We start from the raw sequence: 25,455 nt of genomic DNA on the forward strand, positions 1-25,455 counted from the left end.
AATAAGTAATTTAGATCTTTTTCAAGGAGACAGGAGTTTGCATTTGCTGCAACCTCGTTCCAGGGACTTTTGCAAACCCTGGGAACGAAATTGGCGTTTGGCGCAGTAATCGATTACAAAAAGTGTATTGTTATTATACTTTTTTAATTTTACTACATGTATTATTGGCTAAAATTCTGAGCAAATCGGGTTACTTTTTGGCAAAGTTTTATGGGTTTTCTCGTAAACCTAGAGTACCAAATTAAGTACCGTTTAAACAAAGAGGAGATCAAATAACCAAGTTAAGCGATATACTGAAGGTAATTAAAAGTTTGGAATTACTTGGAATTTAATGTTATTTATTTGAAGTTTGTTGGAATTGGTGTGGTATTTCAGTCTTAAGGATACATATATTTGCCTCATCACGCTAACCAAATGTTTTGGGTTTTTACTTTTCTTTGTTGTAATAAAAGAGAGAAAAGGGTTTGGCAAAAAACGGTACCAAACTTTTTTGTACGGTAAATTTCAAGGGGTTTTAAGGAGTTTTTTATTGTGCTTATGTCATTTTTACTCTGGAGCGGAACATTCCTTCAATAAAAATAAAACAGCGCTTATAAAGCGAGTGTGTTTATACTTCAGGATATCACGCAACGATGACAATACAATTTAAAGTCAGATCAATGTACATCAATAAAATAAACAGAGTTTTAACAATTTGGATTTCTAGTGATGATAAGTAATTTTCTTTTTTTCAATGTTCTTTAATCCAACTTTTCTCCACGTACAATAGAAACGTAGGGTAAAAAACATTATTTCGTTTTTACCATGTACAGCATAAACGAGTTTGTCATCAATGACATATTGTTTTGTTAATACAACTTCTGTTGTAGATAAACATAATTCGGCTGACTATGCACATGTTTAAGAATATACACACTCTTCGTCGGTTACATATTTCATATCAAATTCTTAATATTTGTCACGAACAAAATGATCACTGCTCTGCATATTAATTAACACGAGTTTTGATAACATGGTCGGCAAATTGTAATTATAGTAGGATGTTCTGCAAATTTTCACATTAACACCAACTATTTCAGTCTTAATTTTCGCAAGCAGGGAAGGATAGATATGGCTTGAAATAAGCTATAGTAAAAGTAGCGAGGTTTCGTTAAAAGCATAGTATTCTTCCAACCTAAAAAGAAACACGTGACGGTAAGTCAAAGGGATTAATTTTTACTGATAATCCCTCTCTTAAGTATTAAAAATTCAAAGATAAAACTAGTGTGATCAAATTAGCATGTTTTGCACATTACACTCCTGGGTGTTTTTTCCCCAGTCGACTTTCGTGTACTTACACGCACAGCAAATATACAGACCTGTATATGCTTTATTTGCTTTCCATAATGGTGTCACACAATGCCCTTCGTACCACGCGGTGTTATACATTGCCTCTACGGAAACATTCATTCTATTTTGAAGTGAATAACTAAAAATAACAAAAAGTAACGTTATTACACACTCCATATGAGAATAGTAAAAAAAAACACCTCCCAAGAAGACCCTTGTTGAACTCTAATTAAGGCTTCAATAAGAAAGTTAAGACTAAAAAAAATGTGGGTGTAGTTTAGAATTTCCAGAGTAGGATCTTTACTACGTTGTAATCTCAGATACAATGGACTTGGGGACAAGGTTGACGAGGATACGTGAACGTGGATGGATAATAAGATGAAGCAACTCACATAAAAGTCCCTTTGCAAGGATATGTATTGTCGGCTCCTGGAAAGAAAATGAATAAAAATTTGATGGCGGTAGAGGTTGCAATGTCCGTCATCGAAAAACCTACGTGAAAAATGTTTCTTTGAGGTATCACGTTCGTTCAGAGCTTTTATTTAAAAGAAGTGAAATAATGAAAAAGATTTCTCCCGTCCATGCTCAAAAAGCGACATGTAATACTAAGGGGAGCAAAGTGAGTCTGTTCTCATTTAAGTTTTATTTTAGACTTAAAAAGGTAAACAATGATACTGCGCTTACCGGTGATGCATGCCAGAAGAGAAAGTAAAACAAGCAAGGATTTCATCATTTTTCTACTCTGTCCCTCTCACACGATTTTGACAGATTCATCTTCATAAAACGCACAGCAACCATTTTTAAAGCGTGGTATGTTTTTTCACAAAGCTGTTTCGTGTCCGAAGGAAAAGATGGAAGAAAGAGTTCTTTCATCTTACGAAACAGCCACACCCTTTTGAGAACGTGTCTGCGGTTAGAACAGGAAGTTTTTTTTGCAGCAAAACAAGCTAGGGTCAACAATGATTGTTTGAAAATATTCGGTATGTGTAAAAAACGTAAAAAATAAGGTGAGAAATATTTTTTTAAATCTTTTTAATTCGCGTACTTATATATACAAAAATATTGATAATTACATAAAAAAAACATAACACATATTTTCAAGTATTAAACCGTACATCGAGCAAAAAATCATGTCATAAACCGTGTTTTTGCAAGACTTCATTTCCGACATAAAGACGAAACAAAAACAGTAAACGGGTTGTGAACTTAAAGCTTATCGTTTATATGGAACCACCTTATTTAGGATAAAAATGTGCAAACCTTTGCAAGTTTAGCAAAATGACGCATAAAAAAACATCACGTGATTCAACTGACGTTTGACGTGATTTACAATTTATTATCACGTGTGTAATCGTTCAATATAAAATATAAATACTTTGCGGACTCGCCTGTGAAGGTTAAAGTTGCTTTAATATAAGACAACACTTCTTCAACGAAGCTTGTTATGTTGTTCTATGTTAACATCTCTTAAAAGTAGGACGACTTATACGACGACAAAAATTGTTCAAAATAAATGGTACATATTTCAGTTCGAATTTTTGAGGTAACTAGCTAATACTTTTTTTAATAAAATTTGAAGCATTTGGTTTTATTTGCAATAAATGTTAATTCTACTCTCAATAGGATGAATAAAAAAAAAAGTCCGGTCTGGTCAAAAATGTAAGATGTCCGGCGTAAATCCTGTCTGGTCGCATAAACAATTCATTGTGAGTACGTATAAATATATTACAAGCCGTGGAATTAGAGATATATGTAACTATCACAGCAAACATAAAAACGTGGATAATATTAACTCCGGCTACGGACTGCTTCTTTTTCCTTCCTTTGAGTGCAACGTAAGACAACTTGACGGACATACCGAACAACTAGCGCTTTCTCATATTTTATACGAAACTATAACAAGGAAATTACAAATGCAATCATACAGGTTATAAACATATATAAATTCATAGCATTAATCTACAGTGCTCTGCTTTTGACAGTGCGACGAAACTAACGTGCTTTCTAATCTACCCTAAACAACTAATTAATTTCTGCACGAGAACATCTACATTAAAATAATACCCAAAAACGTCTGTCACGCAAAACAGTACTGCAATGCGGTATAAAAAGGACGCGTCACCAACTAGTTTCATTAAAAATACATTTGCTAAAAATTCGATTACTAGTAGCCCTTTAAAAAGTTGATTGACCAAAACATGCTCGCAGATACGTCACAAACTTTAATATTTATAACACCATAGCGAATGTCATATTACGAACTATGAAACTTGAAAGCAAGAATAATCCTGTTTTACATTTTCACCGCATTACGCATAAAAAGTGCAGAATAGTTTACGCACAGATTAAATTGCGCTGCTGCCAAAACAATTGATTGGTTGGTACTTACAAAAATTGCGCCTATGAATTGTCGAAAACAAGAACAGTAACTACATTGTCGCAAACTATAAATTCATTAAGGCGGCCGACAAATCGGGACAACACAGGTCGCAAACATTTGTTGGCCAACATGCTGTCTCAATTTGCGGTAGCTAGGAACATGTTGGCAAAAAAAAGGTACAGAATTATTTTTTTAATAAATGTTGGCCAAAATTATTGGTATGATTTGCTATACCCACCAGTATGTTGGCCAACAATTTGACAAAATTTTAAAATTTCGAACGTCTTTTCGAATACTTTATCATTTTCGAAAGTTCCTGTTTAAAAGTATATGATGTATGTGGGAAAAAAAAAGAAATATGTTGGTATGTTTACCAACATGTTCTCAATGTTTTTATACGGTATGACAAATCGTACCATGTTGGCTGACATGTTGACAAAAATGTTGGCAAACATGTCTTGATTTGCCATTGCAAAAATCGATGAATGCGATGAAACAAAACGAAACAAACCATTATCCTCAGATGTTTTACAAAACTCGAAAACCACATTTTATCGAAAAAATTTTAGTGAATCAAAGCTTAGTATGCAACTCCGACACTGTTCGAGTGGTATACATTCGCACAATATCATCAGTGTGTGCCACGTGTACCGTGCCGTAAGATGATCTGATCTTCCGTTGATCATGCGAGAGAATAATAGCATTTTGAAAATCAATTGGACAGCATTTCTGTAATGAATTACCTGGTTTTAATGGCTTTTTCGTTGATTCGTTAGCACTTTGTTCTTTTCGCCCGACATTGTCACCAAAAACCTTATCAAGGCTCGTGCTATTGCTGTCTTTAACAGACAAACACATCATTTTATCAAGATTATTAGTAATATCACTCAATGGTTGTTTTAAGTCATTATCAATAACCTTCTTGGACACAGACTGCTTGGTTATATTGCAATGTTTTAAATTGAATGGTTTTCCAATGACAGGCATAGCTCGACTTTCCGACTTCATATCAAATTTTGACTTCAGGAATGTACTCCGATGTGGAGTTACAACGAAGTTCATTTCTTCGCTCTTCTTCCGAACACTTGGATATAATGTCTTTTTTATCACAGGAGTAGTTTTCTTAGGTGTATCGTTAAACGCAAAATTAACAATTCCCGAACTTTTCGCTTCTCCAAATGTGAAACTTATTGGACGATCTTTATGTCGTAATTGATTTAAATCCTTTTTGAAGTCCTTCGAGTCACATCGCAACGGACTTTCGCCTGTAAAGGACAACTTTCTAACATTATCATCATCTCCGTCAAAGGAAGTACGACGTTGTATACTCGACAAACCTGGCGTGCTAACCGATTTTTTCAAAGCCTTTAAAGCTTTTCCACCCGGGAGGCGATAACTACGAAAAGCGTTGTGTCCTCTTTGTAAGGAACTACTGCTGTTTTTACGACTAAGTCTAGCGTCTGGTGTGCTAGGTTTCGCTTGTTTCGGTTTAAAGATTTCAACACTTCGCCTACGAAGTCTTTTGAGACATTGCTTCATTCTAGCACCGGGAGTACTTGGTGTATTCGTCACATTACTACTGCTGCCAGATATCTCAACGCAATCATTGTTTTTTGGAGGCGTGGTAAAAGTTTTACGAGAACACTCCGGAGTGTTGAGAAACTCTCCATTATTTTGGCGTGATTTTGACATCTTGGGCGTGGACGGACACTTCCGTGAGTTTGACGCCTCTTCTGATTTTGAAGACGGAATTGGCGTCGACGGACAAAGGTGATTTCGATCTTCTTCAAGTTCTTTCTAAAGTTTTAAAAGCAACAAGAAATAAGAATATTTAAAAGCTACTAAGTGGTTAATGATGTATTTTCTGTACCTTGACTGATTTTGGTACAAACAGTGGTGTTCCTGGATAACTTTGTTGAAACTAAAACATAAAATATAAAACTCAAACCACCTAAGCGCATATTAGAAAAGAATACAATACACAAAATGAACCGCACAAGTTAAATTTATAATGATCACCTGGAAAAACAATGTGAAATCTATCTGTTATTGATCAAACTCCAATTAATGTTAGATAATAAATAGTAATAGAATCTATTTTTAAATGTTCGCAACAGAACAAAATGTGTCACGTGAAGACAAAATAAAGTAAATACTTTTTTGATAAATTCATTTTTGACAGGTCCATCTGGCATCTCCATCATCTGTGTATACAACATCATCAAAGCTTCGTTGGTATGATCTTTGGCTTCACGACGAAACTCTTTACTGTCGATTTGTTGACAAAACGTCTTCTTCATAGGAACTTCAGCGCTCTTCTCCTGCAGGAAACAAAACAATTTACTTTTTTAGTACAAAAGTAGAAGAAAATAGAGAATTCAATTTTATTTTCCAATTTCCCGACCTTAACAGCATTCCTAGAGTTACAAATTATACAGTGATGTAGGTATCAGCTGATGTCAGCAGTGTGGATCTCTCAATAAATCAAGTCATGTAAACAAACAAGACAACACATAAACAAGGAGAGGACAAAATCAATCACAGATGCAGATGAAGTACATTTATGTTGTTTACCCAAGTTAAACCAAGTTTAAAATAAATTTTAAACTTTAAAGTTACGAAATATTTTGTTTATTTAGCTAACCAGTATTTACACATCTTCAGGAAGCTAACCCTAACCCTATCCCTGTTAATACAGACGGTTTTGCTGAATATAAATATGTGTTTCTTTTGTTTTGTTATATAAAAAGCTAGACAGCCTCGTGGTTTGCTCGCACGTGTTTGTCATTTTCCTTCTCTGGAGGGAAATTGCTGTTGTCGTGGGTAACGCACATTTTTTTTTTCAACAACTCTTTCCTTTTTTATAAAAAAAAACTTGTTCTCAAGATATAAAAAAATCAACAAGAATCAAAATAGCACCAATAACTGTAACATGAAATTGCTTGAGAAGTTGGGAAGTAGAAAATAATTTTTTAAAGGTCATCCAAAATTTACACACAAACCATTCCGCTTTTTTCTCATCGAAATCAAGGAAAATAACTTAGGAATTGTTCACGTTTTTTTGCAATGTCACAAATCCCCGCATATTGGTGAGCAAAACAAAAGTAATCATGACAGCAAAATTCTATTTGTAATATATTTTTTTACAGTAAAGTATACTAAGTGTTTTTGATGTTAAAACAGTTTAAACATGTTTCTTCTTCACCATACTTCTATCTATGTAACTCCAGTGATAAAACATATTTTGATGACTTCGGTAATATGCAAAGTGTTTTGGGCTTGTAAGGAATTTGTGGATTTTTCATGATATATAGCAGATATGGTTGTTTTATCTTTTGGTTACAATACCTTTCTTCTAGAATGCCAAATAGTTTTTCATTTATATTGTAAATAACATTTCGAAATCTTGGTCCTATATCAAATATTCGTAATCTGCTGAATCCTTTTTCAGTATAACCCAAAATTTCATCGTAAAAATTTCTAGAAATCGTTCTAGTTGTTATAAACAACATGTAAAAACTAATCTGAGATTTTTAGTTTATGATTTTTAAAATAATGGGTGATTTGACACATTGATACATTCACACTGTAACTCAATCTGTTCCTACAATTTGTAGGAATTAATACCTTGTCCAATGCAATTTTGAATAAATATTCTTTCGCTTCTTCAAAAAAATCAGGAGGTATCTATAAATATCAAGGTAAAATAATACATAACGAACAATAATAAACAACTGAAAAACCGAAATAACAAAAAACATCACAATATAAAAAGATCATCAATGTAACAAAATTTCACAACATTTTTTTCAACGTTTTTTTCAAAAAACAAAAGTATTTTCTATGAATTTTGAAATTTCCATAGCATAATACATTAAAGCAACAACACATAAAAAATCCAGACCTGAAAAACTTCTTTTGCATTCTCTATCACAAATCTTACCAAGTCGGTAAAAGGTTCAACATTTTCGGTAAATTCTGATAAGCTATCCATTGGCTAGAATACACAAATTTACACTTAGTTCTATGCTTATAACACAGAATTTTAATGCATTTACGACTTTCGCAACATTTTTGGAACTTTTTTACATTAATTATTTAAATACATTGTATTGTTTTATTATAGCTGGGAAAATGTTATGTAGATAAAAGAGGGACTTACGTGGAATCACAAAACCAAATTTAATTTAACAGCAAAGTGCCCTAACTGATTTCATAAAATAATAACAGAGAACACATACGTTTAATGAATTTTTCGTATTACCTGTCTAGTGTAAACAATATTTGGTGCAAAAACAACCCCCAGATTGTAAGATGTCATTTTATTTGAAGTATGCTCAGCAACAACAGAAAGAAGTTCAATAAGCTCCTTTAATAACAATCGACTCAAAGGAGGTAGCAAAAGAAACAAAAACTTCAATGTCTCTATCTTCCGGTTTTTCGCAGAAACGTTATCCATTTCTAAAAAGGCAAAAAAGATGTGAAAAGTATGCACAAAACAAACTTCATTTGTCACTGAATGACTACACTGATTAAGCTATGCTGAATGTTGATAACATAAGATGAGTTATGGTGCAGTTAGGGTTAAATCTACTTTTTCTGTTTGTTGTTAGATTGCTTCTTTTGCTTATACAGGGTAGAACATAAAATAAGGTACAAACAACGATCACCCAGATTTTTCAAACAAGGATTCTAAATTACTAAGTTTAGCACAGGTATGATCGCCAGATTTGTAAATGTTATGATATATATGAAAACCACCTTCTTGAACTGACAAGTCGAAGGAACATTTTGACATATATCTAATGTCATATTTTGCATTCTTAAAAATGATATCGATGGCCTTCTTAAGATTGTAAAGATTTTGGACAGTTTCCATTTAGCAATTATGAAATCTGATTGATTTTTCTTTTATAAAATCCTTCTATTTATATTTAGAAAGTGTTTCATCTATATATGGGGCACCGAAATATCAAAAAATAACAGGGTTGCCCTCACAACTGCTGGTGACAAGGGACAATAATAATTCTTATGATCGTTCGATTTTCAAGCATAGTAAATGCACAATGTGTGAAGGTTTCTTCGGGAACATTTTTGGGTGGATGTTTTGCCAGTCAACACCTTGTTTTTTCATTACAAGTCACAATTGCAAGCAACTGTTTTTATCTTCTAATTTTCCGCATTTTATCCGCTTACTTTAATTTAACTTTGAAAGAGGCTTTACTATACTGTCACTGTAATTAAAAATAATTCATAAGTATTATTAATATTATAGAATTAAAAAATTAGTAGCTGATACTACCTCTTTATTTTTTTTCCAATCTAGCTAAACTACAACCACTGACTAACCTTTGAGTTTACCTGCAAGTTGCTGGTAACAGTCATACAATTGTTTCGTAAGCAGTGGTTCAGGTAGTGCACCAAAAAATTGTTTTAAGATACCAGAGATGTCATGTGGATTGTATGTTGAGTCGTCACAATTCAAGTTAAGCTTACCACCTTTATTGAGAATGTGTTTTAATTCTTCCTGTCGTTTTTTATTTCCAGAAATACGAAATAGTCCCTCTGTTCCAGCATCTAAATGAAAAAAACATTTCGTAAAACAATTTAAACAAGAATTTTAAAGTCCTTCTTAAATCTAATAAAAATTGTATATAAATTGTAAGGTAGTTGACATACGTAATTTCAAATGATTAATCAGCTGGATAACAAATTCAACAGTACTTTCAGATATCATTTGTCCAAAGACATGTGGTGTTTCTAAAATCAAAATAGAAACAGACCTAGAATTCATAGAGGTCATTTATGCTTGCATTAAAGACAAGTTTTTTGAGGAATATTTGAGTAGTTGCGTGATGATTCACACGTTCAAATCAAGTAACGCATGCAATGTAAAACGCACGTACAAAGGATGTTACACGTGCGATACGGGCTCCGAGGTTAATCTTTGTTGCCCATTTATTTTGCGGTAGAAAAGCGGGGGACGTTTTAAATCGTGAACCCCAAATACAATGATCGAGCGTCTATGTACAGGCCATTTCGGTGGAGGCGTGCGTTTGAACGTGCACGGCCCCACACACGTGTAGTTTTGTTTAGGAGTGCGATTCATCGCACGCGCAAAACGTGTCTGTAATTAAAAATTATTGTATTTATAACAAGAACATTTATTAAATAAACCTTAAAAATAAACGATCATTCTTTTACTGAACTCTAAAAATAAACAATCATTCTTTTACTGAACTCACAATAGATCGCACAATTTAATTGCTACCATTTACCAGCTACCAGGCTATATTAAGGCTTTCCGAGTTTTATTTTAATGATTTTATAAAAAAATGCAACAGTATTTTAATCTTTGTAAGGTCGCCTTTTGAAGAATTTAAAAGAAATTCAGCATTATTTAAGTTAAAATAACTAAAAGATAATATCATTAATAAGAAAAAAAACTTCTTTAATAACGAAATATTCTTTTAGATAATAATTTTTATGATTCATCGAAGGTTTATTAAATATTATTATTAGCGGCCGTTCGACTTTCCGTAATTTAATTTAATTTAAATATCTGTTTGCCCCACAAGTAATAACAATAAATAACAAGTAATAATAATGCTTACGACTTCTTCGTATTCGGGTTGAAATTCCTTGCCGTACATTGTTGGAACTTGCACTTTGTATGTTCCTTACGCCAAAACAGCAGCCCCTGTGCAGTGTACAGGGGTAAAGGAAATGTTTTTGTAAAAAATTTTTTTTTTGATCGCACGCGCAGAATTTTTGAGGCGTGTGATCTACCGCACGCCTGCCTAAATTCTTACGAAATGGCCTGTATGTATAGCGACTCCCTCAATCTTAACTTCCTTTTCTACATGTCCGAAATAGTATGCATGACTATACTGTCATTTTCATAAATTTATTGTTTATTTTTCATGTCATCACAAGCAAATAGTCAAATATATGCTTCGCTTGGGTTTCGTTTTTAAAATTGTTTGAACAAAAATAAAACTTAAATTAAATTTGGACCTGCTATGGTTTTTAATTGTTTTGTGAAATGAAGAATTAAAGAACAATTAAATCCATGATAAAATGTCTGTTCCGCCTGTAAGTGCAGCTTTGCAAACTTGCTTTATCTGTGCTCCGTCGGCGTTCACCTCCACATTAGTTAAGAACCGCATGGCCGGGTTTCTTATGTAAGACCTGGTTACCAACGACGAAGGGGTCAGGCAAGAGAGATATTTATGTCTACGTAGTTCTTTTAACTAATTCAGAAGTCGGTGAATTAGATAGGACGGTTATGAATAGGCTTGCTCTTCGATTAAAAGGACCAGAACTATTCAATAATTCTGAGATTTAAATGTCCAACCAAGGCGGGAATGTGGCGGACATTTTGTCTGAAGAGTCTCCAAAAATTATTTTAAGGACTTCTATCGCATGCTACAAAATGGATTTTATAGGATGATTTTCAAAACTCAATATTTATTTTCAGGCTTATTTAATCACGCCTGAAACGATTTAGGCGTGTGCGTGCGATTGCACATCCTACTGAAAAGGCCCGTAAAGACAGTAAGGATCCCTTAAAATGCAAACATTGGATAGGGGACTCTTTATAGTATTTTTTTTAAATGTTTTCTAATTAAATTTAGGAAATGTTTTTCCTAATATTCTTTAAAATGAGAATAAACTATTGGTAAACAGTTAGGCTTCAATTATAGATTTATATTTATCGTTATGAACATTAATTTTTCAAATTTCCATGGAAAAAGGGGTACCGTTTGATGCCATAAAAGTGTAAATCAAGATACCTGACTAAATAAATTATGGCACAAAACTGGCACAGTCTTGAGTAATTTGGAGACATTTTCCCAAAAATGTTAAAATTTATGATGTCATGTTTACGATGGCACCGAAGGGTCACACTTCCATACAAAAAAATTGAGACTTCTATTCAAAAAATTTAGACTTCTGTTTAAAAAAAAAAAATAAAAACTTCTATAAAAATAATTGAAATACCTATCATTGAAAAAAATGCAAACTTTCATTCATAATAATTCCTGAAATACTTGTCATCAGATGAAAGTCAATTGGTGACAGAAACTATTGGTAAAAACGAAGGCAAGAATGTTATACACAGTGATGAATTTGCTGAAATTTTGGAACAATTTAAATGTAAAACTGTAGTAACAGAATCAAATGTGAAATCAGTTATCATTGAGATAGCTTGCCAAGAACTTGTACAGAAAAGTCACATTATAGCCTCATGTTGGGAAGTTGCCTTTTCAGAGCTTAAAAAGAAGCCAGAATTTTCATCCATGGAGAATATTCAACCACAAAAAACGTTGAAGCCTTGTTCAAAAATGTCCATACAAGTACCAGTGCTGAACAAGACTAATTCAATTATTTAAACGGTATGGGTGAAGGGTCTCCTTTGGGTGAAGGGTCTCCTTAAGAGACAAGAGAGGAGTTGAATGTCCTCCACCATACCTTAGTTTAAAGGGGCGATTGTGGAAGTCCCATGAAATGCCACATAGTGATGGTGTCACTTTAAAAAACACCCAGTCCGGTCTGTGAACGGTTGGCGCTAGGAAGGGCATCCAGCTGTAAAACAATGCCAAAACTCTTTATTAATAGCCGTAAGAATAGTTAATCAGACAAACTGCGTAAACGGGGCTGGAACTCTAAGGAGTGAAGGTGTCGCGCACGGTAGGACAGATGTCAGATGTGAGCATCGTCAGACCGTTAGCCAGCTATCACATCACAAGGTAGATAACACTAGGTTGAGGATGGCTAGTGTAAATGTTGGTACTCTGAGAGGTAGAGCAGGTGAAGTAGTTGAAATGTTAGAATGTAGATTTGTTGACATGTGTTGTGTTCAGGAAGTTAGGTGGAGAGGAGCTTCAGTGAGATTTATGGAAGGTAGGAAGGCAAGGTATAAGCTTTTTTGGATTGGTAATAGTGATGGATATGGAGGAGTTGGCATATTCGTTGCAGAGAAGTGGGTAGAAAAAGTAATAGATGTTATGCGTGTTAATAGTCGTATTATAGTGATAAAGTTTTTGATAGGTAATAGGATTGTCACTTTTTTGTCAGTTTATGCTCCACAGTGTGGACTCAGTGAGGAAGATAAAGATAAGTTTTATGATGAGTTAATAGCAGTCACATCAAAGTTTGGAGACACTGAACTTGTCATGGTGGGCGGCGACTTTAATGGTCATGTTGGGAAGTCATCTGAAGGTTATAGAGGTGTGCATGGAGGCTATGGATTTGGGAGCAGAAATAAGGAAGGGGAGAGATTGCTTGAGTTTGGAATGGCAACGGACATGGTGGTTTGCAACACATCATTCAGTAAGAGACAGAGTAGGCTGATAACATATGAGTCAGGTGGTTGTAAGACACAGATAGATTACTTTTTGGTTAGAAAGTCAGACAAGAAAGTGGTGAAGGACGTGAAAGTTATATCGGGGGAAGAGTGTGTTTCCCAGCATAGGTTGCTGGTTTGTGATATTATCTTGAAGAGTGTCAGAGAAGCCAAGGGAAAGTAAAGGCCCCGTCGAAAAGTCTGGAAGCTGAAGGAAGAGATTGTAGCAAGACAATTTAGTGCAAAAGTTCAGCAGTTAGCCTACAATAGTCAATGTGATAGTGACAATGTTGAAAGTACTTGGACTACTTTGAAGAATTGTCTTCTAGAAGCTTCTGATGATACCTGTGGGTGGACAAAAGGACCAGCTAGACATAGACAGACCTGGTGGTGGAATAATGAGGTTGACCAGTGTATAAAGGAAAAGAGGAAACTTTGGAAAGAGTGGAAGTCAGGTGGTAGTAAAAATATTTACTTAGAAGCTAAGCGTCGAGCTCGTACAGCAGTGTGTAAGGCAAAATCAGAAGCAGAGAGAAACAGATTTGCAGATGTGTTAAGAAGGGAAGACCAGCGCAATGAGGTATTCAAGATAGCAAAGCAAATGAAGAAGACTAATCAAGATATTGTAGGTGAGAAGTGTATACGTAATGATGAAGGTGTTTTGGCTAGCACAGAGGAGGAGAAAAGGGTAGCTTGGAAGAATCATTATCAGAGGTTGCTTAACACTGAGTTTGATTGGGACGAGGGTAATTTGTCTGATGATGATGTCGTAGAAGGGCCAGCCATGCAGATCAAGACAGAATGGGTAGTGGAGGCTATTAGGAAAATGAAGATTGGCAAGGCTGCAGGAGTATCAGGTATTGTTGCAGAGATGGTAAAAGCATCTGGATATATTGGAGTTAAGCTTATTACAAGTCTTGCTAACCAGATTATAAGGGATGGTGCTATTCCGAGTGAGTGGCAGTCGAGTGTAATAGTGAATTGTTTCAAGGGCAAGGGTGATGCATTAGAAAGGGGTAACTATAGAGGTTTGAAGTTGGTTGATCAAGTAATGAAAGTTATTGAAAGAGTGATTGATAAGTTACTTAGAGAAAGAATTGATATAGATAAGATGCAATTTGGTTTTGTTCCAGGGCGTGGCACTACAGATGCAATATTTTTACTCAGACAGCTTCAGGAAAAGTATTTAGGAAAGAAAAAGAATCTCTATTTTGCCTTTGTAGATTTAGAGAAGCTTTTGATAGAGTACCACGTAAAGTTATTTGGTGGGCTATGAGAAAAATAGGTGTGGATGAGTGGCTAGTTACGATGGTTCAGTCTATGTACAGCAATGCTAGAAGTCGTGTCAGGATTAACGATTCACTTATCACTTAGTGATGAATTTAGTGTAAATGTTGGTGTACATCAGGGTTCTGTACTTAGTCCTTTGTTGTTTATTCTAGTCTTAGAAGCGCTGTCGATGAATTTCAGAACAGGTTGTCCATGGGAGTTATTGTATGCAGATGATTTGGTTCTCATAGCAGAGTCGATGGAAGAATTAGTTGAAAAGTTTGAGAAGTGGAAGAAAGGACTAGAAGAAAAAGGGCTGAAGGTAAACACAGCAAAGTCTAAAGTCATGATAAGTAGCATTGCAGCCAAGTGTGACCTTGTAGTTGGAAAGTGGCCTTGTGGAGTTTGCAGGAAAGGGGTTGGTAGTAACTCAATTTTTTGTCAGACTTGCAAGCATTGGGTACATAAGAAGTGCAGTAGTATTAGTGGAAGGTTAAGAGCTGGCATACAGTTTGTATGCAAACGTTGCAAAGGTGAGATTATAGAGAATGAAGTATTTCCAGCTTTAATGATGTACAACAGTGGCTCGTTAGAGATAGTTAAGAACTTCTGTTACTTAGGTGATATGTTGGGCAGTGAAGGGGGTGTTGGAAGAAGTGTTACTTGCAGGATAGGTTCTGCTTGGAAAAAGTTTAGAGAGTTACTTCCTTTATTGACTAGCAGAGTCCTGTCAATTGAGGTAAAAGGTAGGTTGTATGAGGCCTGTGTAAGAAGTGTTATGTTGTACGGTAGTGAGACATGGGCAGTGAAGCAGGAAGATCTTGACCGTTTAGAAAGGAATGATATGAGAATGGTTAGGTGGATGTGTAATGCCAGTCTGAGAGACAGAAAGAGTTCAGATGAGCTAAGAAGCAGGCTAAGTCTCTGTAGAATTAAAGATGTTATCCAGATAAGAAGATTGAATTGGCTGGGGCACTTGGAAAGAATGGAGGAGGATAATTGGGTAAGAAAGTGTAGAGACTTGATAGTTCCTGGGGCAAAGCCCAGAGGCAGACCGAGAAAGACTTGGCAGGAGGTTATAAGGACAGACTTGATAGAGAGGAAGTTGAGTTTAGATCTAACACAGTCTAGATCAGATTGGAAGAGGGTCATTAATATACCCCGTCCAACCCATGCTAGCATGGAAAACGGACGTTAAGCCGAGAATGATGATGATGATGATGATGATGATATGTGAGAGGTTTGGAAACCATTATGTTGAAAAAAATTATGAAGTTCATAACAGGCTCAGATAAAATGGTTGTTGATACAGTAGAAAAAATTTTCATGCGACCAGAATTGAATTTTACTTGTAGACCAGTAACTCACACATGCACACCAAGCTTAGAACTTCCTTCAACTTATAATAATTACTGCGAACTCAGTCAAGAATTCAGCAATATATTGCAGTCATCTGAATGGGAGATGGACATCATTTAAACTGATTTTGGATTCTTTCTATTTATTTATTATTTATTTATTTAAAAATATTTATACAGGATGAGGACTTCAGTAATTTGCAAATTTGTACATAAATACAAAAAAACTGCTATCAATGTCCGTCCTGTCTGACAATAAAAATGGAAAAAAGCAGTAAAAACAGTAAAAACAGCAAAAACAATAAAAACAAACAAAAAATTGATCAACTAGAAATGCAACAGTATGCATACAAGGTGTGAAGTGACTTCACATGGGAGCTAAATAAGACATAGGCATAGTTCAAAACATTATTCCCACTTAGCTAAACTTGAAGCAGACTGGACGGCACAGTGACTAAGATAGAAGCTGAGAGTGCACATCGCCCAATAGCTGGTATCGTCTATTAAGAGAGGTACCCTCTGAGCGCATTCATAAAAAAAGAGACATTTTATCGATTTTTCGAATTTCAATTGGCAGTGAATTATACAGTTTACCCCCTGCAAAATAGAAACTCTGCCGGGCGATTTCTAGTTTAACACGAGGTAACCTGACAATGCAGCCGTTATTTCGTGTGTCATTGTCATGGCTGACAAAATAATTGTCAAAATGTTCAGAGGTTAGTTCATTTAGTAGATTCTTGTTTTGTTGTTATATTTGAACTGACAGACAATAGAGTTTCCAGTATTCTGTTTTGTTAACACTTTTTTTATACAATTTTGGAGAGGGATTTTAGGTGCAATAAAAAACTTTGTATCGATTTATTTTTATTGTGTTTTTTTATCAATTGTATGAATATCTAGGAAAATTGAAGAATGCCTAAAATTATGAAGGGGTCTGTTTCATACTTTGATATTAAACAGGTAATACTAAATTTGGATTAAAAAAAACATTTAAACAGTTAACTATGTTCTATGAATACTGTTCGATCTTTGATTGTAAGTACATGTAGAGACGTAACGCATCTGAAACAACATTAGGAAAGTCCCATCCATTTTGTTGCATCAAAGTTTGTGTAAACTCCTTGAACTTGGGGGAAACATGTTCAACTGTGTTGTGGGTAACGCAGGGATAAAATTGTTCAATCCTATCAGCATCTACGTTTATTAGGCAATCAGTGGCATGATACAAATGTGGCAAGTAATACATTACATCTGGTCTTCCACGAGGGCCAGAATTCCTACTCTTAGAAATAATGTGTGAATTCCACTCATCTTGAACAGTCTGCAACTCCTTGCAGATCAACGGCGTATGCGATCGACTAACACAGGATCCGAACTTGTAAAAACATTTAGGTTGGTCATATATCTGAAAAATGATTTCCACCAACCAATGCGATCACGCTGTAAGGTAGACAAGTAGGACTCAATTTCTTTGATTTTCTGGGGAAGAGATAATACTAAAAAAGCCCAAGCTGTTTTGACTGTCAGTTGAACTATGTAAATAAACATGAATTGGCTCAATCAAAGAATGTTTGGTACTGTCATCTCCCTTGATCTGACTTGGTATGCCTTCCAATTCCTTGATTGAGTCTAAATAAAATTTTGCTATGATTTACAGGAGTTTATTGGAGGATCCCACTTCAAGCCAGTTTAATTTTCTCAAGAAGCCATCAATACAACCGTAGATCGAAACCCAAGAGGTTTCAATTTGTCATGACCGTCAATGTGCCATGCGTAATTGGGCCCTTCGCGAAACATATTTGCGTCTGTGAAGTCGTCGCTTTTTTCGAAGAAACACTCCTTCGGGGTTTAACGATTTTATTATCAATCTTACGTCTTCGTGACGACAAATAATTGACCAGACAACACTGTTGCTCACATTCTACGATAACCTAAGATCGAACCACTACCATACATCTCCTGCTGGATTGCTTGACCAAGTTCCTGATTTGAATTACGCTTTTCCTCTACAGCTCTACGTTTCAAGCCATGCTGTCTGAGTTTTCGTTTAAGATTCGATTAACTAATTTCAATCCTACGAACGTGTTTCAACAACCCAATTATTTCAGAATATGAAAAGCCTTTTACAAAATAGTCTCGGATGACATCCATCCTTCCTCTTCAGCTCTTACTCAGATCATCTCTATTTGGCTTGATCAAGAATTTTCAAGTTTCAAGAACTGTAGATAGTTTCAAATATTTATGAAAAAAATAAAATGTGTTATAAAAGTTCCAAAAACAATTTGAAGAAGTTTTTATAAGTTTTTATAGAAGTTTCAAAATTTTTTGTAGAAGTTCCAAAAACGTTTCTAAAACCTTAAGAGATTTTATAAAAGTTTTAATTTTTTGTATGGAAGTTTCAATTTTTTGTATAGAAGTTTCAATTTTTTGTATGGAAGTGTTCTCCTTTACACAAGGGCTTACAAAAGTCAGAAAAATTATATAGCTTAGCAAATGTGACATAACATAAATTATCGTTACATATTTCTTAAAGGAAGAAAAACAAATCTATACACGGCCTGTCACAGTCAAACAGAATATATTGCATTATATAGATGAAACAACTTTTCCAAATTGGAATTCCATTAATAAAATAACCAGACAATTACCTTTTCTTGATAAAAACTTGAACAATTTTTTAACTTGACTGTGACTTGTACTTCTATGGTTCTGCTTTCCAGCTTTATAACTTCCAAAAACCTTTAGTGATTGCTCTTCTAGCTCAACATTTTGTGCAACATATGCACAGTCTCCAAGGACCCGTAAGTCCTCCAAACTACTAAGTTCTAACAATCTTGTTAAACGCCTGACACACAAGGTAGAAAGAGGGTCTTCAGTCATCTTTGTTTTCTCTAAAAATGGTATCAAATATTTTGAGCAAGGGGTTGTTTTTTAGGAGAATTTAACCTATACAACCAGTAAGAACTTTAAAACTCTGAATACGTGCTTTCTGTAACACATGCAAACATCTCCCTTAGAATAATAGAATGTGTTGTTATTCAATCTAACATTATACTTTAGGCAGGTCAAAACCTGCAATAACATTAGCCTTCAACCCAAAGCAGTTTCAAAAGTAATTAATTATCAAACTTGAGAATCTGAGAACATGAATAGCTCCCCAAATAAAGTATGCTACCAGGAGCTGATTCAGGTCAATTTGGACATCAGTATACTGATTTTGGAGGCATTTAATTTGGGCGCTAAAAGAGACACGTAATTTTAATCAGCTTGAGAATTGCTTTATTTCTTATTATAATCACACAGAAGATATATTTTCTTGAAGAAACTTTGTTCTATGCTAAAAAAGAAGACAATGCATATGCTAAAACCATGCATTTTTGTTTTCCTATTATTGTAAATACAATGCTCTGCAATTCAAAATCATTGTTATCAGAAATACAACAGACACACAAACAAAACAACTAAACCATCCACATAGATACATATGTAGCCTGTTTATTTTACGGAACTGGAACAACATGCAAACAAATTTTGTTTTGAAAAAAAGAAAAAGAAACTTCGAACCAACTTAACAGAAAGCAAAATCGGTAATTAAAAGTTTTAAAAAATCACAAATTTTTTTGTGAGAAAAAAAAATACGTCTTCAAAGTGAAATCCTTTGAGGTGCATTATTTTTAAAGTTGTACACAATCTCATTTAATTGTTTATCCATGGTGCCATCGTTCATAAATTTTTTATTTTGACTAGGAATTATCAACAGTCTTATAGACACATTTTGAATTTCCAATTTCCAGGTAAGGCTGTTTAAGCCAATCTGGAGACCCCTGCAAAGTCTTGAAAAAAATTTCAAGGGCTATGGAAACCCAAAACTTTTTACTGATCTCACTGTATAATGTTACAACTTTTTACTACTCACTATATATAAGATAATAATAATATACATTTACCAACAATCTACAGTTACGAGTATCCCGTAAATATATAAAGCCTAGAAATATTAAGTCATTTATATTTATACAATATATATACTATATGTTAACTATATCTGAGTATGTTGGAGGGAGGCTACCAAAATAGCTAGAAGCTAGGGTTATGATAGTCACTGTGGACAAAAACAAACAGGGACAGGCCTAGGGAAACGCTGGGTTACACAGACAAAGACAAAAAAAGTAGAGTGTGGTACAAACCATGTGACTATATATAGCAGGTTGCAAGAATATGTTTTTGGAAACTCTCTTTGAGCATAATAAATGAGGCATCAAAGATATTATTATGAGGCATATGAGTTTGGAGGGTGTTCCATGAAATAATAGGTTGATGGCGATTTGATTTAGTATATAATTTACATAGTATTTTTATCTCAGGAGGATATATAAAATGCAGAACTTAGTAATTAGCATATGCACACAAATATTTAAATAAACAAAAAAAAAACAAGATCAAAGAAAAAGCAGGTGACACAAGCAACTTTGACAATAAAATCAACAAAGTATATGTACCTTTCAAACATTAAAATTATTTGAAAAAATAAAATGCTTTTATTGTCACCTTTTTAATCCCAAGTGGTGTAAAAAAGAAAAAACATTTAAAGAGAATATGCACAACAAATCTGCACAATTGATTGATCAAAAATACACAATAATTGTCATTTGTGATGCATTAATGTAAGATCAAAAATATCATTTATCCAGACAGTCTTAATGAATATATACTGTCAACACAGAAACACTGGAAACGATGCTTGGGGTACAGGTGGGGTGTGTCTCTCTGAGCCTGCAGGATAACACACTTGTGCACGCCCTTGACATGTAAAACTGGATTTATCGTCCCTGGGTTCAATGGTCTTAGTTTTGTCAGGAAATACAAATAGCTACTCTTTTGTCCTGCAAATAGCTACTCTTTTGTCCTGCAAATATCCATTAAAGAGGAGCGTAATCTTAGAGAAGCTTATTAATCTTTGTGCAAGTTTTTAAACTTAAATTGGTATACGTTTGTTTACATTTTTGCATCATAAGTCCAATTTTGTTGTTGGATATTCCAGTGAATCTAGCTAGCTGTTGGTACACCTAAAAGTAGATAGATGTGTATATTCTACATTGCTACCCTCACATACATTGAAAGATATACACTGTCTATTGCTTTGCAAGGGGCCATGGCTTAGATGGGGAGTCCTAGAGTATTCAATGCTTGTTATTAGTTACGCAGAAAGTGATACCACATAGTAAAGTGAGAAACAATGAAAGAAATAAAAAAAAACAGGTTTTGGTTTGAAATTGCCCTGACATAAGCAATTAAGCCTTTTTAAGGCTATTTCACACCACCCCCCAAAAAATCCTAAATTCGCCCCTGGGGCAGTGAGCTGAGTAGATTCCTCTTAAGTACACCTATACCCTCCTAAAACCCATGTGGACACACATGTGCAGCAAGCAATGGAAAATAAAATAAGTTAAAAAAAACAATCCAATAAAAAATATTGGTTGATGGATTCCAGCGTGACCATATTTGTTTACTTTTCAACGGTAAGATCCTTGGTTCTGGCATTTGCGTAGCAGGAAAAAGTAAAAAGAGGTCTTTTATTGTGGATTTCTTCTAACGAAAACATTGTTGGGGGTTATAAACTATAATCGAGTATAGTCAACGCCTTCTGATTTATTTAAATTCATTAAATGTCCTAAGAATGTCTTTGTGTGGACTGATAATTACTTTGCTTCACCTACACCACCCCATCTTTTTTCCTGCCAAGCAATTGCCAAAGCCGAAAGAGCTTACCGCTGAAAACGTAAACAACAGAATTTATCTATGAGATGAGATTGCCAGTGGAATGGAAAATGATGGAAATAGCAGAGAATTATCATTCACATAACTGCTTCTTAGACTCTCACCCTTGTGAGTCAATTAAATCCATGAAGTAAAGTGTGACAATAGCCCTTTTTAAATATTTACATTTTCCGCAGTAAGTCCTTCTGGCTCTAAGAACTGCGTGGCAGGTAGAAAGATTGAGAAGCTGGCTAAAGAAAGGTGTTTTTCAGCCTATCCGAGTGTAGATGGATAACTTCTGATTGACATATATTTATATAAAGTCATAATAATACCTTAACAGACTAAAAGGAACCTCACTTCACCTAGCACCCACATCTTTTTGCCTGTCACGCCATTGTTAAAAGCGAAAAGGGCTTACAGCGGAAAATGTAAACATTAAAAAAGGTCTATAGGTTTTGCCCCCAACCTCTCTATAAAAAGTGGTACTTAATGGTTGTTTAGGCTGTTTGACATTGCAGTCTGGTGTTACCTAAAAATGTACACAAGTCAAATTCACCTGCCCTTATTAAACAACGGAGACAAAACGGGACAGGTTGAATGGCTAAGGTATACGTTAAAATATCAGTGTTCATAATTCCTACTTAGAAAGGTATCAAAAATCTCGTACTATACTTTCAGAATAAAATATACTAATAGTTATACTATTATTTTAAACCTTGTTTGATAAAGCAGAAGATGCCAACGCCACTCAACATTTCTACTCCATTTCCGTTTTTATCAGAATTAAAAATTCGCGCGCCTCGTACTTCGTTGGATCCAAACTGTCTGAGATATGCATTTATGTAAATACAATCCAGGGAGTCCGGTAAAACCACATAAACAACAACACGCTTTCACATGGCGTTCTGCACAAAATCAAGCTTTGATACAAAGTCTGGCAGCCTGTTTCTACTGCCGCACTTTAAAAAGATTTCCCCTACTAAGGTCATAATTAACGCAGGTTATTATCTTTATACAATTTGATCAACAACATTCGAAATTGAATTTAATTCTTTTATAATTGCCTCAAAGAAGAGAGGGATATGTGAATATTTAACATGGCTAGCCTAACAAATATCGTCAGATATAATCTATTACTTCCGGGAGGCATAGTTCCGATGAGGAGTCCTAGAGTCTTTAATGCTCATTTGAAGCTACCAGACCCAATTAAGTTCCGCAATTTACCAGACAACATCCAACGGCGCATACAGTGTACCATCTCCCCAATTTCCCTCACATGGCATGGGTTTGGGGCTGCACGTTTTTCTTTTTTTTATAAGAAACGTGGCGAAGGGCCTAGTTCTAAAAGTTTCTTATTTTTAGGCTGAAATTCTTTGTTTTAGTTTCTTATTTAGTTTCTTGTGGCGCCGTAGATTAGTGGTTATAACTCTCGTACTCTGTGCGGTAGACCGGGGTTCAATTCCTCTTGACGGCGGTTCAACATGGCGAGTGAATGTTACCATAGCCCAGGGTTAACCCAAGCCATGTGAGGGAAATTAGGAAGATGGCACACTGTGTGGGCCGTTGGATGTTGCCGGGCGTTGTCTATTAATAGAGCGCGGGCTCTAATTGGGTCTGCGTAGCTCAAAATGGGTCTGCGTAGCTCAAAATGAGCATTAAATACTCTAGGACTCTCCATCTACGACATGGCCCCTCCTGGAAATAATAGACAGGGTATATCCCTCGATATTTGTGAGGCTAGCCATGTAAAATATGCACATCTATCTATCTATCTTAATTTTCCTAGCAAAATTAGGATTTTTTATGTCAAATAAATAGCTAGTTCTAAATGTTTCTTTAATTTTTGGACTAGTTGGTTTCAAAATAAAAAATATAAGCACACAACAGCACAAAATATAAACATACAACTCAAGAATATCAAAAACATAACCCTAGTCCACTAAAATCACGTCCATACTATTGAAGTCATCCAGTTTGAGGTAATCTTCTGATTTGTCTGTGAAGAGGACACGGCACTCGTCCAATTTTGTGTTATACCATGTAATGTTTCCAACGTGCATCATAACAAACGGAGGCAATTCTGTTGACAAGTGGATGTTCACTGGTTTGGTCAACAGCAAGATCTACTCTCTCCTCTGGTATTGTTTCGAGTTCTTCAAGCTCACTCGTATTTTCGTCACCATCTTGTAGTTCAGCAGCTGGAGTTGGAATAACGGGATCCATTTCAACATGGATTGGTAATGGTGGGGTAACAACGTAGTTTGTTAATCCTTTAGGGCTTATTTTATCATCTTCCGACCCATCCGCAGTGATTAGGCATCCTGTTTTCTTAAAACAACGGTATCTTTTTTTTGAATATTCATCACCAATTCGTTGTTTATAAGCATTACCAACCCAATGTGTAATGAGGATTCTTCGCTGCTTTACATCGAGCTTCTATCGCTGTTTCCTGTCCAGAGATCTATGTTTTCGTCTTCCTCTAGCCATTGTACCTTCAAGCTACTGATTATCGTCTGCAACATCTTTCCAAACCCATTGTTAACAGGCTCCCGGCTCTCCAAACCAAACAATACCATTTATGGCACGAACTTCTCCCAGGAAGTCTTCGCTGATTGCACTTAAACTTTGGGGAGACGATGCGATTTTTTCATCCGCATGCAATGCGATTTTGTTGCATTGCACGCGGATAAAAAAATCGCATCGTGGAGCCGGGTAAAATGATGGGATTTTTTTCGTGCAATACTAAATTCTAAAACTAAAATCTATTTCATTCTTCTTTCTTCCTCATCTTCCTCGTCAAGTAAGAACGCAATGATAGCTGCTCTTTGCACAGCCATATCGAGTTAGTGAGTGAAGAAAGTGATAACTTTGTTGCATATAAATTGTTGCACAGATGGCGAGACGAGAGCGACTTTATGATAAGCTTTTAGCTCATCATCGGTGATTCTTTTGCCCTTTCCATGGAATATAATGGCAATCTTTGTATTACCCGGCGAAAAACATATTTGTAAAGTACACTGTCTTTTATCAAGACCAGAACCAGGAGTTCTTACCTATGCTCTGTAGTCCCTTCGTTTAGAAGTAGGGCAGGGAGATCGTATGTTATACTTTTGTCAATTGCAAAAGGCAGTGGTCCTTTATAACATTTGCCGTCTGTCTGGTAGGAATCGACCCTATTTCGAATTATAGGTTGTTGAATTGCTCCTAGATTTAATAAGGCCCTCTCGGAATGTACTATGTCATGTCATGAATATAAGTAGGTACGCTGCCTTGTCAACTTTTTTTTTTTTTCGTTGAACTCTCCTTAATTTTATTCCATATTTACGAATAAAAGCGGTAATGGCACTTTTTGGCAAAGGTTTAGCATCTTTGTACGATTCTTTATTGAATTTGTTGGATACGGCCATGCAAATGAGATTCGAAAACCCTTTCTTCTCGCAGTTTCAAGTTTACGGTAAAGTTTTTCCGGATACAGCATCATGCTTTTTACTTGGTCGAATTTTTTTCAGAATCTTCAGACTGATTTGAACTGAGGCATCGCATATTTTAATATCTTGTTTCTTCCATTTTGAGACAAGCGATTTGTCTATGGAAAATTGAATAGCAATGTCCTGATCGGTGACTCTCTTTCTTTGCACGAATTGATCACACTCATCTTGAAACTGTTGTCGCATGACTGTCTTTCAGCAGCTCCTCTCCTTTTCTTTAATGTTGATAGTTTATAGATGGGGGTTCTTTTGTCACGTCATCCAAAACAATTTGGACTACTTTTTCAATTGGTTTTGTTTCAGTGAAACTTGTAGTTATGATTTTCTTACCATTGCAATTTTTATCGGTTGAAACCATCATTTTACACCAGGCTTTGTGCATAGTTAATCCTGCTTTTGTTTTGAAGTGTTTTTAGCAAATACATAAATAAATAGAACGCTTTTCTTCCGTAAACGAAGGTTCAGAAAGTTGAACACTATTACCACGATGTTTAACGTTTTTGGTAAGTCCAAACTTGAAGA

General features: G+C 35.1%; 2 protein-coding genes and 2 long non-coding RNA genes across 6 annotated transcripts; 1 reads left to right on the plus strand and 3 right to left on the minus strand.

Annotated features, from left to right (window-relative positions):
* Positions 1 to 34: 34 nt before the first annotated feature.
* LOC130645791 (uncharacterized) lies at positions 35 to 2,192 on the minus strand. 2 transcript variants are annotated; one of them, XM_057451891.1, is made up of 4 exons: positions 2,014 to 2,192; positions 1,722 to 1,758; positions 1,359 to 1,468; positions 35 to 1,174 (listed from the first exon to the last, which is right to left on the minus strand). In XM_057451891.1, exons 1-4 carry the CDS (start codon positions 2,060 to 2,062, stop codon positions 1,071 to 1,073), a joined length of 300 nt encoding a protein of 99 aa, XP_057307874.1. In that variant the 5' UTR covers positions 2,063 to 2,192; the 3' UTR covers positions 35 to 1,070. The 2 variants fall into 2 exon arrangements, with proteins under 2 accessions (XP_057307874.1, XP_057307873.1); XM_057451890.1 differs by lacking the exon at positions 2,014 to 2,192 and having other exon boundaries at positions 1,722 to 1,998.
* A 145-nt stretch (positions 2,193 to 2,337) lies between these two features.
* On the minus strand, positions 2,338 to 18,819 carry LOC130645785 (rho GTPase-activating protein 19-like). 2 transcript variants are annotated; one of them, XM_057451881.1, is made up of 10 exons: positions 18,334 to 18,819; positions 9,389 to 9,469; positions 9,059 to 9,286; positions 7,974 to 8,170; positions 7,614 to 7,706; positions 7,337 to 7,396; positions 5,866 to 6,030; positions 5,580 to 5,630; positions 4,453 to 5,506; positions 2,338 to 3,222 (listed from the first exon to the last, which is right to left on the minus strand). In XM_057451881.1, exons 1-10 carry the CDS (start codon positions 18,563 to 18,565, stop codon positions 3,206 to 3,208), a joined length of 2,178 nt encoding a protein of 725 aa, XP_057307864.1. In that variant the 5' UTR covers positions 18,566 to 18,819; the 3' UTR covers positions 2,338 to 3,205. The 2 variants fall into 2 exon arrangements, with proteins under 2 accessions (XP_057307864.1, XP_057307865.1); XM_057451882.1 differs by having other exon boundaries at positions 9,071 to 9,286; positions 18,334 to 18,817.
* LOC130645793 (uncharacterized) lies at positions 2,733 to 6,438 on the plus strand. The gene is made up of 3 exons (XR_008982739.1): positions 2,733 to 2,872; positions 2,953 to 3,035; positions 5,892 to 6,438. It is a non-coding gene; the product is annotated as an uncharacterized LOC130645793 (long non-coding RNA).
* Positions 18,820 to 19,538: 719 nt separating the features above from the next.
* Positions 19,539 to 22,347, minus strand: LOC130645792 (uncharacterized). Its single transcript, XR_008982738.1, has 2 exons — positions 22,161 to 22,347; positions 19,539 to 20,751 (listed from the first exon to the last, which is right to left on the minus strand). It is a non-coding gene; the product is annotated as an uncharacterized LOC130645792 (long non-coding RNA).
* Between the last annotated feature and the right edge of the window lie 3,108 nt (positions 22,348 to 25,455).

Source organism: Hydractinia symbiolongicarpus, chromosome 5 (assembly GCF_029227915.1).
Source record: "Hydractinia symbiolongicarpus strain clone_291-10 chromosome 5, HSymV2.1, whole genome shotgun sequence".
Taxonomy (NCBI): domain Eukaryota; kingdom Metazoa; phylum Cnidaria; class Hydrozoa; order Anthoathecata; family Hydractiniidae; genus Hydractinia; species Hydractinia symbiolongicarpus.

Excerpts from the sequence above, each read along its gene's own strand:
- LOC130645791 (XM_057451890.1), bottom strand. The coding sequence starts at position 1,813 with ATGACGGACATTGCAACCTCTACCGCCATCAAATTTTTATTCATTTTC. Across the intron at positions 1,469-1,721 it reads CCTTGCAAAGGGACTTTTAT|TTATTCACTTCAAAATAGAA; the intron begins GTGAGTTGCTTC and ends TGTTATTTTTAG. Across the intron at positions 1,175-1,358 it reads AGCAAATAAAGCATATACAG|GTTGGAAGAATACTATGCTT; the intron begins GTCTGTATATTT and ends GTTTCTTTTTAG.
- LOC130645785 (XM_057451881.1), bottom strand. The coding sequence starts at position 18,565 with ATGACTGAAGACCCTCTTTCTACCTTGTGTGTCAGGCGTTTAACAAGA. Across the intron at positions 9,287-9,388 it reads GATTAATCATTTGAAATTAC|ATGCTGGAACAGAGGGACTA; the intron begins GTATGTCAACTA and ends TTTTTCATTTAG. Across the intron at positions 6,031-7,336 it reads TCAAAATTGCATTGGACAAG|GAGAAGAGCGCTGAAGTTCC; the intron begins GTATTAATTCCT and ends TGTTTCCTGCAG.